General features: G+C 39.3%; 1 protein-coding gene across 1 annotated transcript in view; it reads left to right on the forward strand.

The window, feature by feature from the left end:
* Positions 1-15,420, forward strand: part of e2f2 (E2F transcription factor 2) — an 18,658-nt gene extending 3,238 nt beyond the window's left edge. The window contains exons 2-7 of the mRNA XM_053633572.1: positions 10,441-10,543; positions 11,332-11,551; positions 13,197-13,358; positions 13,510-13,624; positions 14,008-14,203; positions 14,370-15,420. Of these exons, the coding sequence (XP_053489547.1) occupies positions 10,441-10,543; positions 11,332-11,551; positions 13,197-13,358; positions 13,510-13,624; positions 14,008-14,203; positions 14,370-14,629 (1,056 nt within the window). The 3' untranslated portion in view covers positions 14,630-15,420. The remainder of the gene's footprint in view (positions 1-10,440; positions 10,544-11,331; positions 11,552-13,196; positions 13,359-13,509; positions 13,625-14,007; positions 14,204-14,369) is intronic.
* Positions 15,421-17,289: the final 1,869 nt, after the last annotated feature.

Here is a 17,289-nt window from a genome sequence, read left to right on the forward strand (position 1 = left end):
TCGGGGGTTCAAGCCCCAGCACCGCCAAGCTGCCACTGTTGGGTCCTTGAGTAAAGTCTTTAATCCTCTCTGCCCCAGGGGTTCTGTATCATGGCCAACCCCAACTTTCTAACAAGCTGGGATATGTGACCAATAAAGGCTTCTTCTTCATATTCCCTCAGTTGGTATATTGATGATGATGGGGTGGAGAGAGCCACTTGTCAAAAATCTCCAATTAGGTTGGGATCTAGTGACTGTCTAGGCCGTAACATATCTGCCCTAGGGGTCTAAACCGTTCAGTGAGGCCTCATGCCGTGTAGATAGGAGCGGACTCATCCTGGTAGCACCATCATGATTTGAACAGGGTGAAACGCGTAGGCGGGTGTTTAAAATGGAGGACTTTGTAGATTTTCGGTAACAAGACGAGCTACAATTTTTTTGTCTTCAGGACAGACTGGTGATGGAATGACTGTTAATGGCTGCTGCAGCAAAAGTGGTAACAGGAACGAACTTGTTTCATGGATTTTACACAACATTCAAGTAACTCTAAATGGATAAAACAAAATCCTCATGACAGATTCAGTACTACTACAGTACGTTTTCTTTCCCCAAACTGAGCTCTTGCTCCGTCGTGGTTTCAGTCTGACCGAGTGACATTATAAAGTGGGGCTTTATGTGCTGCTTGCTCATGTGTGTAAACTGCTCATGAGCTGAAACATGCTCAGTAGGCGAACGTCCCCCAGTCTGGCACCTGTTGGGTCACCGGCTGTTAGTTTCGAGTTAGAGGAATTGTAAGTAATGTTACAGTTCTTTGTTAAAGGAATAGCTGCATGGAGTTTAATTTTCTATAACGGACAGAAGTTCTGGCATCAAGGCAAACATATTTATGCACTCATTTATATACCTTATTCTTCTATCGCGACGTCTAATTCACAGAGACTTGTACAGTGGATACGACACATCTAAACCAAAAACAAATTTAATAATAAAAGGATTGAAAAACATGTATGGTTCTTGATATCATAAAGCTTTTCTTTAGGGACATATTTAGTGTTGTATGGGAGGGATGCTTTGTTTGTTTTGCTGGGGTTTTTTTTTTAATATCAAGAGAGAGCGAGAGAATAAAGAGAGGCTAGATAGGGAACAACTCTTTATAGCTGCTGGAATGTAAGTGCTAACAGGAACTAACTTGTTTTGCAGACGTTCCAGAGAACTGAAAAAAATAGTAGGACGTGCCTTTGTTCAAATAAAGAAATATGATCATTATTATATGGTTATAAATACGATAACTAACAATAAGTGTAATATAAAAACTGAGTAAGTAATTGTTGTGATATAAGAGGATTAAACCACTTCAGGTCATGCTTTTATTAGAAAATAATCAACTCCAGGGTGGTGGGGTGGTGATGGGCCACATCAAACCACTTCATTGTTGACTATTTATATATATATATATATTTAAAAAAAACCTAGTGTTTAATTCCTTGCTTATCACCATTGCTTAGCATTATCACATCCAAAATGTTGATGTTGTTTAGGACACAGCGTAACTTAAAATATTTTATAAACATAAACAAATCTTCACTGTGTAGCTGTATGTGGTAGTTGTTTCGTGGTTTATTTGTTTGTTTGGTGCGGCCATCTATAATCCTTAGTGCAGCATTGTTCTGCCCTGTAAGCGTCCGCTTCCCAGAGTCTGAAGGCAGAGTTGTTCAGAAGCCTGTCATGTATGCAGGTGATAGTATATTTAGTTCCACTTTCCACTAAAAATGTGTTACAAGGACCGAACTGTACAGCTTCGTTTAGAAAATGGTTTGTTAAAATATAAGGTTATGTAGCTTAATGTGTCATTCAAAGTGAAAATATTGGATTTGTGCATAGGGCTGGGCGATATATTGATATAATATTGATATCGTGATAAACGATTATACGATACACTTTTCTGCGATTTCATTGGTATGGTGATGTATTTTTTTTTTATGCTTTAAATAATTACATATTAAATGATACTGAATGGATGCCACTCATTTTTTTTCACCTAATCTTCTTTGTCTTTGTAGGCATTAAAGAAAAATATCGTCAAACTCATTTTAACGGGTTTTTGTCTATTGCAGATATTTTGTTAGCTAAATTATATATCGTGATACGCATCATGTATCGTAGAAACGTCCTCAAGTATCGTGATATATTTTTGTCATTTCGCCCAGCCCTGTTTGGGCATGTATTTAAGGAAAAGATTTTGTTATGAGATAGACGTCCACATTAGACCAGCTGCATTAGTCTCGTAGCCGTAGTGCAGAACTAAATAAGCAAAACATCGGGCATGAAATTTCTTTTTCTTTCTTTACTTATCGATCCCATTCAAAGGAAACTGAGCAATGTTTAAATGTGATGTTTGGATAGAGCAATATGACACTGTTCCTGTCCTGATTGTAAAACAGAAGGTGATTGGTTGGTAGGGCGAGAACGTGCTACGATTAGTCAGTGCAATGTGGCGGTTATCCGATTGGCTTGAGTAGACAGTGGGCGGAGTCCAACTATTTGTGGATTTGTGTGCACTCGGCAATCCACAAATGCACAGGACGCGATCCACAAATGAATAGTGTTTGTGACATAAAAACATATATATATACTACTAACATATATTTGTGGATCTCATTCAATGCATTTGGGAATTTGTTTAATTTTTGTAAATCTCACTACATTTGTGGATCGTAATCTATTTCTTTGGAAATATCAAACAATTCTAACCCCATAGTACTGCCTCAGCACTTGTAGCAGAAACACTGCCCGTGGTGATAACAGCACACATTTACAGGCTTCTGTATGGCTTCTGTATACTTTAGTTGTGTGTGTGTGAGCTTAGATTGAATCGACAGCCACTTTCCAGTAAACACAGACACAAAACAATGGTGACCTCCAACTCTTCAGGTCTCAGAAGTGTGAGAAGACACTTTGTCCTCTGTTTAGCTCCAAAGCAGGAGTTTAATTACCCATCGATCTCCCATCCATTACTGCGCTTCAGCACCGTCAGCCTGCTAACATCAAAGAGCTGCATATCAAAGACAGTAGAAAGCTGTACTCTACCTTTTTCTCTCCTTCTGCTTCTGTCCCTGTATTACCCTGTCTGTCTGTATAACACACACACACACACACACACCCACACACACACACACCCACACTCATTTCTTTCCTTTCGCACTGAAACCTTTGATGGCATCATCAGTAATTCAGGATGACCTTTTGAAATATAAATGTGTATGTGTGTGTGTGTGTTTACTCTAGGGTGTGGCATATGCATTATGTGTGTGTAGGCGTTCTCAGACCAGGCTTTTGTTGTTTGGAAAGCTACAGTTAGACTGGTGTAGCCGATAATGTAGTTACATTGGAAAACCCCACTGTACATATGTAACTCAGATGTCATCATATGATAAGCTTTGTGGGATAAATACAGAACACCGTATCTCAGGGTGTTTGGAGATAAATATAAATTTGCAATACAATTCGTACTGTTAATAAGTTTCATGTCTGGGCTGCTAAGATAAAGCATATCTACCGATGAACTCACTAAAATATTCTGAAGAAGGTCTGATCTTGTCTTAATTTACAACCTAAGATCACATAAATGTACACTTAACATTAAAATAAGTTGAAAATATACACACTCATAAAGCTCACTCTGAACAGGTCTGTACGTACTATACAGTATGTAGTCAGATTAGCATTCACCAACCACAGGTTTTATCTTATTACTCAGTAGCCTATGAGATTATCTCATTTACTCACCACTAACTACATCACGCAGAACTCTTTAATGACTTTTAAATATCGGATTTCGTGAATTTGACTGAATTGAGTCCAGCGATCAAGCTCGTTGTGTCATGCTGTTCAAAAAAAAAAAAAAAAATGCTTTCCTGAGCAAATTTGCAGAGAGCCAATCAGATTCCAGCCTTCAAGATCCTGAAGCTTGTGGCCAGAAAAGTGAACAAAACACTGGGCGATATATCACTCATTATAATATCAATACCGTGATAAAAGATTACACGATACACTTTTTTACGTTGAATGGAACGAAATGGATGCCGTTGATTTGACGTGATTTAAAAAAAAAACTTTTGTTTATACCGTTTATTTTACTAGAGTTTTGCGGACAATTTGTTAGCTAAATTATATATCGTGATACGCGTCGTGTATTGTAGAAATGTCCTCAAGTATCGTTATATGATATTTTTGTCACATCGCCCAGCCCTACCCGTGAACTGTGAATAGAGGGTCTGAGACTAGTGTGTCCATGACACCCTGTGTATAGTATATGACCGTATACTGTCATATAGACATAGACATGATGAAGTATATAGACATAGAAAAGCATAGACATGATGACGCATGACTAAAATTCTAAAGTTCACATGTAATACACTCTGTCTCAACGAAGACTTGAGATTGATATTTTTTTGGTCCAGTGAGTTCTGGATTTCGTTTTCAGTTATCAGGCGAGGCTTTTTCATTTTCATTACAGATCAGCACTACAGATGAGTAGAGGAGGAAGGGGGAAGGGTTGACTGTTGTGCCATGTCCTGTATGGGTGTGGACCCTATTTGAAGCATGTGTGTAAAAGGTGGCGATTTAAACTCTTAGGAAGTTGCGAATCAACCACAACATTTACAGTTTTTGGAGACGTAGTATTATTAACTCTTTGTAGGGGTTGGAACGTGTGGGAATTCTCGCTGGCATTCTGAAACATAACAAAGCGAACGATTTTACACCGGACAATGGGTACAATAGCAAATCTGTGGTCCCGTATTGTGTGGTTACTTCCTGTGTTGTATTGCGGAATCCGTACTGAATTTGGTTATTATGTGAGCTGAACTGTGGCATGTGGGCGGATGTGGGCTATAAATTGTGCACTATTGACTATTGATTGGCCAAACATAATTATCAGCGTAGTGATTAATGTTAATAGTGTAGTGACTCTCTACGAGAGTTTTTGTTGGCTTTAGGAGGCACACCATATCACAATTGTATGATATATTTTTTTTTTATTTGCTTTTATTTATCTATCGAGTTTCCTCTGATAGTTAACACCATTTTACATTTATTACCCATGTAATGTAATTACCTCATTGTAAAACCTGCCATGTCCAAGCTGAATTCCAAGTAGCTTTAATGATATAACCTAACAGCTTGTACAGCTGTACTCAACTACCAATTGTTGGCACCCTGGGCCTTATTTGGGTCGTTCTGCACCATTATGGCAGTCCAACACAATCACTGGGTCTCATGATCAATAGTTAGACAAGTGATAGCGCCATGCACATATTAATATAGAGTTAAAGCTATATGCCAGTCTATTAAATTTTGCATCAAAGAAATCAATTTGGAAATTTCAAGTAGTAATTTACTACTCCTGGCCATCACTACATCACTGGCCATCACCCCACAACCTCCTGAGGACTCCTCCTTTTGAATGTTTTGGGGTGCCCGTGTTCAGCATTGAATTTATTCATGATGTCAAACTCCACAGTAGTGGTTCATTGATCATATGAAAGTAGACACTCCGGGTATTAAGAATTTACAGTTTTTCAGCAAATGTATTTCTTTTGGGGTTTTTTTTACACAGCCTACAAGGTTTAAATGTTATCATTTTGTTGTGGCAGTTGTATACGGTGTTTTAGTATCAAAAAAGCGTTAGTTGTGCTGTCTGATTTATCTCTGTACCAGTGTTATAGTGGAGAGGTGTGAATTAGTTGCCCAGTTGGGGGCTCACACCCCCTCCCCTCAGTTAAACACAGAGTCACGAAACTACACACAGAAACCCAACAGCGTCCTGACTCATCTTATAACAGACTTGCAGTGATAAAAGAATTCATTTGTTTATACCGATTGAAAACGTGTGATAAGTCGATTTCTATTCCAAAGGTGGAGTGAAACGCCAATGTACTTTCAAGCAAGGGTTACACACAGTAAACACAGCAGACTTTTAGTTACATTAATGTTGTGGAATGTCTGAGAAAACAAGTTAGTTCCTATTATCGTTTATGCTGTAGCAGCTATAAACAGTCGTTTCTTCACCAGCCTCACTCCTTCTTAAGGTTACAAAAATGAAGTTGGTCATGTTTCTGCAAAACCACAAGCATCCAAAAAGCCTTTCCCATGGCAGAGCCTACTGACTGTTACAAAGCACTGACACTCGAGACTCCTTTCATTAACATGAAATAAATCTCCTTGCAGAAAACTTCACCAACCTCAATCAACGATCAAGTCTTTGTGTAAGTTGTTACTATAGAAATAATAACACGTTTCATTACAGTACGTATTACAACGGCATTAATATAAATCTGCCGGAACTGCTTTCAGAGCTGCTGTTATAGAAAATGAATCAATACTTTCTGACCAATCAGAATCGAGCATTCACCAGCGCTGTTGGATAAAACCAAATATGAAGCACTGAAGGCTTAAATGTCTGTTTTAAAGAGCAACATCAATGTTAAAATGTGCTTCAGGTCTGGTATTTTTGGTGAAACCTAAACTATTCTCTCTCATAAGATGAATTAGTTGGGTGCAATTGCAAGTCATGTAGGCTTGGACTATGAATTGAACATTTGTACCCTTCTTTTGCAATTTAACATTGAGATTCCTTTTTTGTTTCTTCAGAAACATGCAAATGTGTTTGAAAGGGTTTCAGTTTTTTCTCTCGATGGTGACTTATTGCATTTGGTTACACTGCATAGAAAGAGTGCTTACTCATCACTGTGGTTTAGATATGAGGAAAGGATCTGACATTTCCTCTCAGTTACCCGTGTACGTACGTGTGTGTGTGTGTGTGTGTGTGTGTGTGTGTGTGTGTGTGTGTGTGTGCGCGTAAGCTGCTGTGACCCAAAACTTTAGTCTTTACCCCTTTGTGTGATGCCGGTTTTTGCCTCCAGGTTCTCAAATAGAGAACTGGATTGTTTTATTTCATCTGATTTATTTTATTTTTTATTTCGTAAATTTTTTTATTAGCAGTTTTTTAGAAAGGGAAGTATTGTGTAGTACTGTTGTTCTCCTGGATTGCGCTACACCCTGGTGTTTTGAGTAATGAGGATGGATTTTAAGGGTCCTGGAACTACTCCAGCCATCTAGTTTTGTGCGAGTATCGCTTAGTGTGAATGATTTCAAATCAAAATGATGTCCTCATGAGATTACAGAAATTGATGAATGGTTAGGCAATTATAGTTAGTAAAAGATTTATTCTGGTCAAGGTTGTGGTGGATCCAGAGCTTATCGCAGGAACACTGGGTGTAAAGCGGGAATATAATCTGGAAAAGCTTGAATTTAATCCAATTTGGAATTGGAACCATAGAAATGTGCCTTAAAGTCGGTCTGATTAAAGTCATAGAGATGTAAAAGTTTAGTTCCTGGTCGTTATATCAAATATCTTCACTTCTGCTTTCTCCAAATCAGTATTAATCACTCAGAAACGTTTCTCTCTCTCTCTCACACACACACACACACACACACACACTCACACTTTCTAGTACAGCAGCTATAATTCAAGAATCCAAGTTCGAACACTGCCAACTTCAAACCTACCTCAAACTTATTTACATGTTTGAACTGTCTAGATTACGAAGCTGGCTGGTGCACATCTGTTTTTCTAGAGAGGAGAAAAAGGAAAAGAAAATAGGATCGAACTACAGAAACTTGGCCTTTCTCTCCTTCCACCTGTTCTTTGGTCCAGATGTTAGTGACAGGTGGAAAGCTCGTTCAGCTTAGGGACAATGCCAGGCCTCTTCTTTTGACTGACTCACACACTCTCTCTCTCTCTCACACACACACACTCATAGATGCATGCAAATGGAGTCAAAAATTCAGAGACAGTGACGTCCTTATGCAAATGTGCATAGGATTCAGCGCCCACACACACACACACACACACACACATACATACATACATACATACATACAAAGCACTTTGAAATCTTGGCACATGATTTGCATCCTATTTTGTGGTTACATTTGATTCCCTATACGAAACTCATAAAATGCAATGGACTGTGTTAGGTTGCCAGTTATTTACAAGCAAATTAGGAGATAATGTTCAGTGTCGAACTCCTAAAGGCTCCTTTATGAAAGTTTTTAGTTTCTCTTTTACTTTGCATCCTGAGCCAACCCTGATCTTTTTTTTTACCCCCACTTTAATTACTGTAAAATTCATTTTAAAGCTATTGCTGTCCTCATGCAGCATTTTGCATTATTATCATCTGTCAGTTATGAATTTGAAAGGAGGAAATAATTCAGAGAAAATTGCCAGTGAGCATCATACAAGTTTACAACAGATAAAAAAAATAAATTAATCATTGGATAAAAAAATTCGTCTTATTTCTTCAGATACTGTATCAGTCCAGCACTGTAGGACAAGACTGGTCTGATGAATGTCTTCTCTTTTTTTTTTCATGCTATTGTATCCATCATATTAACACTTTTATCATGTTTTAGTAATAATTCTGAATAAAGTAGTAATAATTCTAAGCCTGAGGATGGGTGGTTTAATTCAGTCGTAATGAAGCAGCAATGAGCCTATAAAGGGCGTTCCTCTATAGGTAACACCACTTCCTGGTGAATTGTGGTTTCAAAGCCTTCTTCCTTTCTCAGATTATGGCCACACTCCTGAGTACAGATTAGGGCAGTGATTGGGCAGTGATTGCATTTCAGTGTGACATGACTGCAACGGTTCGATTCCCGGCCCACGTGACTCCACATGCCGAAGTGTCCTTGGGCAAGATACTGAACCCTAAGTTGCTCCCGATGGCTACCATTGGTGTGTGTGTGAATGGGTGAATGAGACACAGTGTAAAGTGCTTTGGATAAAAGCACTATATAAGTGCAGACCATTTTTATTGTAGACATGGATGCTAAAATCATAAAAATATGAATAGTGAGCACTTGAGCATACACATTTGTTCATGTGACCTGTCCAAATTGATGGCATAAATGCAAGCCATAATGTTTTATTACTCTTTATACCACAGCAAGTTGCTAACAAGGGCATTTTTGATGATCAAAGAAAGACCTATTGCACGGGGGGCACAGTGACTTAGTGGCTAGCGTGTTTGTTCGCACCTCTGGGGTTGGGGGTATGAATCCCACCACTATTAAGCCTTGTTCACACCGGGAAGATTTTCACAGTGCGAAAAACGGTACGTTTAACACCCCAATAGCTGTCAGTGAGAGTGTTCACACCCAGTCGTACAACGTGTGGCGTCAAAGCGTCAAATCTTTCTAATGTCAAGGGGTTAGTTTTGATTTTTTTGTTGTTTGTTTTTTTTTATGCGTAGCGTTAGATGAATAAAATAACATAATCTGTGTCTTCCCATAAGTATGTGAATGCTATTGTTGTGACTTTGATATAATTCAAATCATTACTTATTTAAAAAGTGTATACTGTTTAAAATGAGAACTTCAAGGATTTAGCTTTACGGTGCACCTATTATGTTTTTATTTCCAAATATGACCTTTCTTGTAGTTATATAGAGCTGTTTGTGAATGTAAAAACATCTGCAAAGTTTCAAAAAATCAAAGCGCACGATAAACGGAGTTATTGACTCCCAAAAGAAGGAATCGATTCTGAACAGCTGAAACGAGTCGTTAGTGATTCCAGACTTTACTTCCTGTATAAACCTATGTAGGTTTGTAACAAAAAGCCCCGACTCTGGTCTACATCGGCTGCTCGCTGACAGACGGAGCTGAAACTCCTTACGTTAGTGGGCGTTTCCTTTTCGACACACACTGACAGCGGTTGACCAATCACAACAGACTGGGACATCTGACCAATCAGAGCAGAGTATGCTCTCTGAAAGGAGGAGTTTAGAATGAATCCTTTAGAACGGATCATTTAACGAGTCGTGTGTGACACTGAGTCAAAAAGGTAATACTGCAATTAAAAGTATGAGCACATTAAAGTGTTTTTTGACCTTGGATGCATGTATATTTATTGTATGCGACCTTTAAAACAAAATTAGGCACGTTTCAAAACCATAATAGGTGCGCTTTAATTAAGTATTTGTTGCAGTGGCCAAATCACCAAATACCTTACATTTCAGAAAACTGCATACGTGCTTTTGCGAGTTCACAAAAAATGTGTGAACGTCTTAAAGGTGTAAAGACTAACTCTCTTCTTCTTCTCAGTGATAAGCCAGTGTCAGAAACGGAAAGTTGTGCAGCGCCACCTTGTGTACCGGTGTATTTCTGCTTTTCAGAAGCGCCATCTACTGTCAGGGAGTGAATTTGCACTTTCATTCAGCGCATTGCCCGCGTTTAACACCTGGGTGTGAGCACAAAAAAACATGCTGGGAAAATCGTCCCGGTGTGAACAGGCCTTTACAAAGCACTGACACTGGACACTCCATAAATGGTAAATAAATATCACCGTACAGAAAGCTTTACCATATTAATGTTTTTTTTTTTCTTCTTCTCTCCCAGGCAAAGAGGCGGTTGGATTTGGAGGATCCCCTCTATCTCCCAGATTTCCGCACACCCAAAGGAAAAGGGAACACGCCCTTGGCAAGGCTGTCCAGCCCAAGGAGTGAGTGAGAGAGAGACATTGTGCTCTAAATAACTGGTGATATGAATGATATACAGCATATTGTGCTATCATGTAAAAGCACTGATTGGCAGGCTATAAACAACAACCAGTGCTGTCTCATTATTTTTTAAGTTACTTAAATGTCTATCACATTTCAGCGTGCACGTTGCCACTAGCTTAGTGGTTAGCACGTTTGCCTTACGCCCCAGCATTGGGGGTTTGATTCCCGCTGCTGCCCTGTGTGTGTGGAGTTTGCATGTTCTCCCCGTGCTGTGTGGGTTTCCTCCGGGTACTCTGGTTTCCTCCCCCAGTCCAAAGACATGCATGGTAGGCTGATTGGCGTGTCCGTAGTGTATGAATAGTTGTGTGAATGTGTATGTGAGTGTTCCCTGTGATGGATTGGCACCCTGTCCAGGGTGTACCCCGCCTTGTGCCCGATGCTCCCTGGGATAGGTTCCAGGTTCCCTGTGACCCTAAAAAGGATAAGTGGTATAGAAAATGGATGGATGGATGGATGTTGCCACTATAAATTTTACCTTCTGTCACATTAGTGCAAAAGGCAAATATTTCAGATTCTCACAGGATTATACACGCAATAAAACAATCTTCCAATATTGTTTCATTTCACAAGACTTTTAGGCATTTCAGGCTTAGTATGAACTTTAGGTCCAAAGTGCATTTTTTTATTTTTTCTTCCTGTCCTCACCATGACCCATCGTACCCTAGACCTAGATAAAGCTGTACTGCAGATGAATAAATAAATGATTCTTGTCCTCTTCATCACACAGCACCGAAGTCTCCAGGCGAACGAACGCGCTACGACACCTCCCTCGGACTGCTCACTAAGAAGTTTGTGGGGCTGCTGAGCGAGTCAGCAGACGGCGTTCTGGACCTGAACTGGGCCACCGAAGTCCTGGAGGTGCAGAAAAGGAGGATTTACGACATCACCAACGTGCTGGAGGGAGTTCAGCTCATCCGCAAAAAATCCAAAAACCACATTCAGTGGCTGTAAGTGTGTTCAACCCACAGCACACTGTTAAAAAACAAAAAAAACAAAACTATCCATATATGACAGTGTTAATAAAACATCAGGGATGGGGAGAGTGATTATAAAGATCACTTAAAACATGACATGAGACTGAATAAACAGCATATTATATTTACAACAGTTTCCCAAATCACATAATTGAATACTTTAGTAAACATCGCACTGTATGTAATTTAGGACATCATTCTGCACTTGATTATCTCGCATCCCAAACCTCCTTTGAATTGCCGGAGTGATCTTACAGATTGTCCTAGAGGTCTGTATGGGACTAATCCCACTCTCACCCACTGCCAAAGAGATGACCAATCATGTGCATTCCCAAAAAAAAATCATGACGAATTCCACCCACAAAGAAAGAAATTGTGGCCAATTCTGTTCATTCTCAAAGGAATTATTACCAATCCTGTCCACTCCCAAAGGAATTACCAATCCCGTCCACTCCCAAAGGAATTATAATCAACCCCGTCCACTCCCAAAGGAATTATAATCAACCCCGTCCACGCCCAAAGGAATTATAATCAACTCCGTCCACTCCCAAAGGAATTATAATCAATCCCGTCCATTCACAAAGGAATTATAATCAACTCCGTCCACTCCCAAAGGAATTATAATCAACCACGTCCACTCCCAAAGGAATTATAATCAGCCCGTCCACTCCCAAAGGAATTATACTCAACCCCGTCCACTCCCAAAGGAATTATAATCAATCCCGTCCGCTCCCAAAGGAATTATACTCAACCCCGTCCACTCCCAAAGGAATTATACTCAACCCCGTCCACTCCCAAAGGAATTATAATCAATCCCGTCCATTCACAAAGGAATTATAATTAATCCTGCCCACTCCCACAGGAATTATGACCAATCCCAACCACTCCCAAAGGAATTACCAATCCCGTCCACTCCCAAAGGAATTATAATCAACCCCGTCCACTCCCAAAGGAATTATAATTAATCCCGTCCACTCCCAAAGGAATTACGACCAATCCCGTCCACTCCCAAAGAAGTTATTACCAATTCCGTCCACTCCCGAAGGAAATATCACCAATCCCATCCTCTCCCACAGTTATTTTGTTTGTATCGTTATATAGGATATAGGATCATACTGAACATTCTGCATCTTTACAACCCAGTGTTTACCTTTGTGTCTATATGACCACTATAATGATCTATAATCCCACAATCTGGTGTCACTAAGAAGAGGATGCATTCCCTTTTTTAGTAGGTTTCTCTTAAGATCGTTTTTCCTTGTTACTGTCCTCTCTGGCTTGTTCATTAGGGATCTAAATCTACATCCCGATTTAGTTTTTTGTAAAACTGCCTCATGACAACGTCTATTGCTAAAAAAGCGCTACACAAATAAAACTGAATTTAATTCATCATTCACCTTTTAGAAATGCGACATCAGAAGCTGATGTCGCATGTTGGTGTGTTTTACGCCTAACAAACTATTACATTTCTTATTGGAAAGGTCAGAGTGTTTTCTTAAAAAGTGAACTTTATTGCTTAACGTTATTAACTAGTGTGTTGAACAAGGTTTAAACGTGTGTCGAACCACGTTTAAACCTGCTCTGGTTTAATGTTTTTGTTTCTGGATGTGTGTTTTAGGGTAACTGGAGTGTTTGAGGGCTCTGCGAGTGCTTCGGAACGGACGAATGCTCTGCAGAGAGAACTCGCTGAGTTGGACAGGAAGGAGAACGCACTGGATGACCTCATCCAGTCCAGCACCAATCAGCTGCGAGAGCTCACTGAAAACAAAGACAACCAACCATATCCTTTCAGCCCCATCTGTGTGTGTTGAAATATTATATGCAGACGCCCTTTTGTATGTATGTGAATGACTGAGTGTGTATTTGAACAGTTTATTTCAATCAGATAAATGTACATGCCATGCAGTCATTAGACCTTAACTCACACCCACATTTGGATATGTGACATATCAGGACATTCGGTCCATATCGAGCCTGCAGAAGCAGACAGTGATTGCAGTCAAAGCTCCTTCTGAGACCAAGCTGGAGGTGCCAGAGGTATCTGAGGTGAGTGTCAGGTCTTCATCTTACCCCTTCCTTTAGGTCTTCAACCAATCATCTTTCAACTCTTTCATCCTCCAGTTTAGAGCCGATCCCTGTCTCTCTTCTCCCAGGGTCTTAGTGCTAAGCCGATTACACTCCTTCCTCTGAAAGTAGTAGTGGGAGTAGAAAGAGCCTCCATCAAAAAACATTTCGGGATTCAATACAAACATCAGTGCCTCTCTTAATATACAGAACAAATACACGATAATGTCGTTATATTTGAGCTATGCAACTATGTTCATCGTGTGTGTAAGATCATTTAAGGTGCCATTCAAATCTCACTCAATTCTGTGTATTGAATATGATACATTCAGTCTCTTTTTTTCTTTCTTTGTTGGCATCAGCAGGGGTCTATGCAGATCTACCTGAAGAGTAAAAACGGTGCTATCGAGGTGTATCTGTGTCCAGAGGAGGTGCTAGAGGATGAAAGCCCGGTAAAGTGTGGCTCTGCCAGGAAGGACCACTCATATGGGATCCCACACACGACTCACTCCAACACGCCGTCACGTCCAAACACGCCTAAACAGCCACATGGCCTAGAAGGTAAGAGAGTGGCATTAATAATAATAATACAGCTAACACTGAACACTAGCAGACCGTGGTCCACATGAGGACCCTCTCTGGTCTGATTAGAGAACTGATATGATTTGTTGAAATAGTTTAAACAAAAAAGAAAAAAAACAGTTTGTTTTTTTTTTCTCCTCCACAGCTACACCATCTAAACCCCAGATCCTCAGTAACAGTAGCAGCTCCACCCTGATGGATGTAGAGGGCATTCTGGGGCTTCCTCCCAGCCTGCTGCAGATCACTGAAGATCAGCTCCCAGGCACAGCCTTGACCTCTGACCCTTCATTCGTCAGTTTCTCGCCACCTCTCGACCACGACGACTACCTCTGGGGGCTGGAGAACGGAGAGGGGGTTTCGGACTTTTTCGACAACTACGATCTGGGGGATCTACTCCAGAGCTGAGACCATATGTGAAAATGGTACAGTCCTCATGTGTGAAGCGGAACAGTTTTTAGCTGTACGTATAATGGGACGGTCCTCGTTTTTATGTTAAATATGGACTACTTTTTTCTAGGTGCAGTTTGTGCTATGTTCGAAAATGTGACGAGCCAAGGAAAGAAAATGAGTCATGAGCCATTTTACCCAAAACATATCACGTTGTGAGTTTTTGTTTTTTTTTAGAAATAGTGATATCAGGGTTTAAATCAGATCTAAAGCTTGAACATTTTGAAAACACAGAGGATCTCAGAAATAACTCCATGCTCTTGCTGATACTCAAACACGCTGAATCACAGAGCTCCCCCTAGTGGAGCTAACCAGCCCTGTCTTTTACATGCTCCTGATTGGAATTATGTCTCAGATATGAAAAGGATATCATCTGTAGGCTTTTACGACAAAATCTAATATTTCAATGAAATTATACCATGTTTCCCAATCCTCCTTCTTCACATTTAGTTGTGTTTGCGCTAAAACACTCAGTTTAACCTCACAAAGTGCCTGTAAATGCACAAATTTGGTGTGTTCGAGCATGAAAAACACACAAAATGTGTGGCAGAAGTGAAATGACACAGATCAGGCCTGGGAAATGATGAACCTAATCTGAGGATAGGTTTAATCACACTAGAACGCCATCACTGATTTGCTATAGCTATAGGTAATTAGGTAGCTAGTTAATTAGTTCATTGTAATAGATATTTTCTGATAAAGCAAAGATATTTTTGTACCTTGTAATGTAATTTAGCCAAAAAGACACTGTAGGAAATTTTGGTTGGTACAATTGTTTAAATTTTTATAGTGTTTCCTGTAGATGAGCTGAACATGCATTGTTTTATTGTTTTCATTGATTTTGACTGTAAACTAAAACTCAGGAGTTTTTTATTTTTAATTTTTCTGATGTCTTGTGATGTCCAAAGCTAAGCATTTGTATTGTTGTGAATTGTTTATTTAGATTTTTATTATTATTATCATTAATATTATTATTATTATTATGATGATGATGATGATGATGATGATTTTGCCACTAGAGGGCAGGAGTAGACCAGAATCACTCTGTTGTTCACATATTTCATATCGGTGCTTCTTATATCCAGTATGTTCTCAGAAAAAAAGGGGTCCTAAACTGTACATTTCCTTGTTTCTGGGGTGCTACTCTTATCTTTTAGACCGTTAATACATACTTTTCATATAGAAATCTGGATGTAGTGGCTTAAAAAAAGATTTAAGGTATATATTTGAACAGTACTTACTGTATACTATATGCAATATGTACTATATGTATAATATATGCAGCATAAGATATGTACTAAAGGTACAAAAGGTTAAGGGTACCACCCCACTGATGAGGAATGGTACTTGGGGTACCAGTACCCTATTATATATATGTATGTGAGTGTGTGTATGTGTGTATATATATATATATATATATATATATATATATATATGTAAAAGACAATTTAACCGCCACTGAAGCCAGTATTTCATCTCTGAACAAAAACCCAAAAAAACTGTAGTGAGACATGTACACAATAAGAAATCTCACAGTCGTGCCTGTGAAGTCCAGATCTAGCCTAAACTCAGAGCTACATAATCCAGAATAATCCAGGCTAGCTCTCCAGCGCTGTTCTTTCTACCTCTCAGGTTTGACGTGAGTGCGTTACCACTTAAACACAAAGGATATACAACGTTTTGGCAGCTAAAAGTTCATTGGCGTGATCCTTTTGTTTTTGTTCTAGAATTTCTGATCGCTTTCTATTATTATCTATACACAAATGCTCATCGATCCATAAATCTGGATTAAAAGAGAAATCAGAGCGTTCTGATTTTAACGACTTGTGAAAGGAAAAAAAACCAAAAAAAAACAATGACACCAGTTTCCTACTTATTGCAGATGCAGTCAATCAGCCGAGACTAATTTTCAGGCCTAAGTGATCACACATGCTTCAAGTGACATTGTTAGGGACGACTATTAACAATAATAGCGTAATAAAATAAAATACGTAATAACAGAAATACGTTTTTAAAATGATAATTGATCAATGAAGTGGGATATCTACATCAATAAGTCATAGATTTTTATTTGACATGCACTTAAATAGTATGTATTGATCATATTACTTGATTAAATCTCCTTGTTTTATTTCACAGTATAACACTTATTTTACAGTGTAATTTGAGGCGAGTGTGCGGTGATTTTGGCACGCAGTTTAAATTGGTCATGAACAACATTATCCTCGGTGGAAAATTCGACATTTTGGCTGATCTACATTGATTTCTTTCTCCAAAGAATCCGTTTGGAATGTAGTCACAAATCGCCTTCCTGCAAGAACAACAAAGGCGATGTTGTGTCTAATTTTTAACGTCATTCCTGCCCCACCAGTCCTAAAGGCAGAACCAGAACTAGTCTGGTGTGGGCAGATGAGCCAAATCATGGCTCACTTTAAATGTGATTCAGCCTCGTCTCTCGCCGTGTGCTTAACACTGTTTCTAAAAGGTGATACAGTAGGCTGAAACGTTCAGTGACTCATTTAAAGAGGGCTGAAATTGTGCAGCAAATTTTATGTTTCAGCTTGATAGAGAAAGGCTGACATGGGTGTGATTTTAAGCTTTATTTAAGAATTCAACCT

This window comes from Ictalurus furcatus, chromosome 9 (genome assembly GCF_023375685.1).
Source record: "Ictalurus furcatus strain D&B chromosome 9, Billie_1.0, whole genome shotgun sequence".
Classification (NCBI taxonomy): domain Eukaryota; kingdom Metazoa; phylum Chordata; class Actinopteri; order Siluriformes; family Ictaluridae; genus Ictalurus; species Ictalurus furcatus.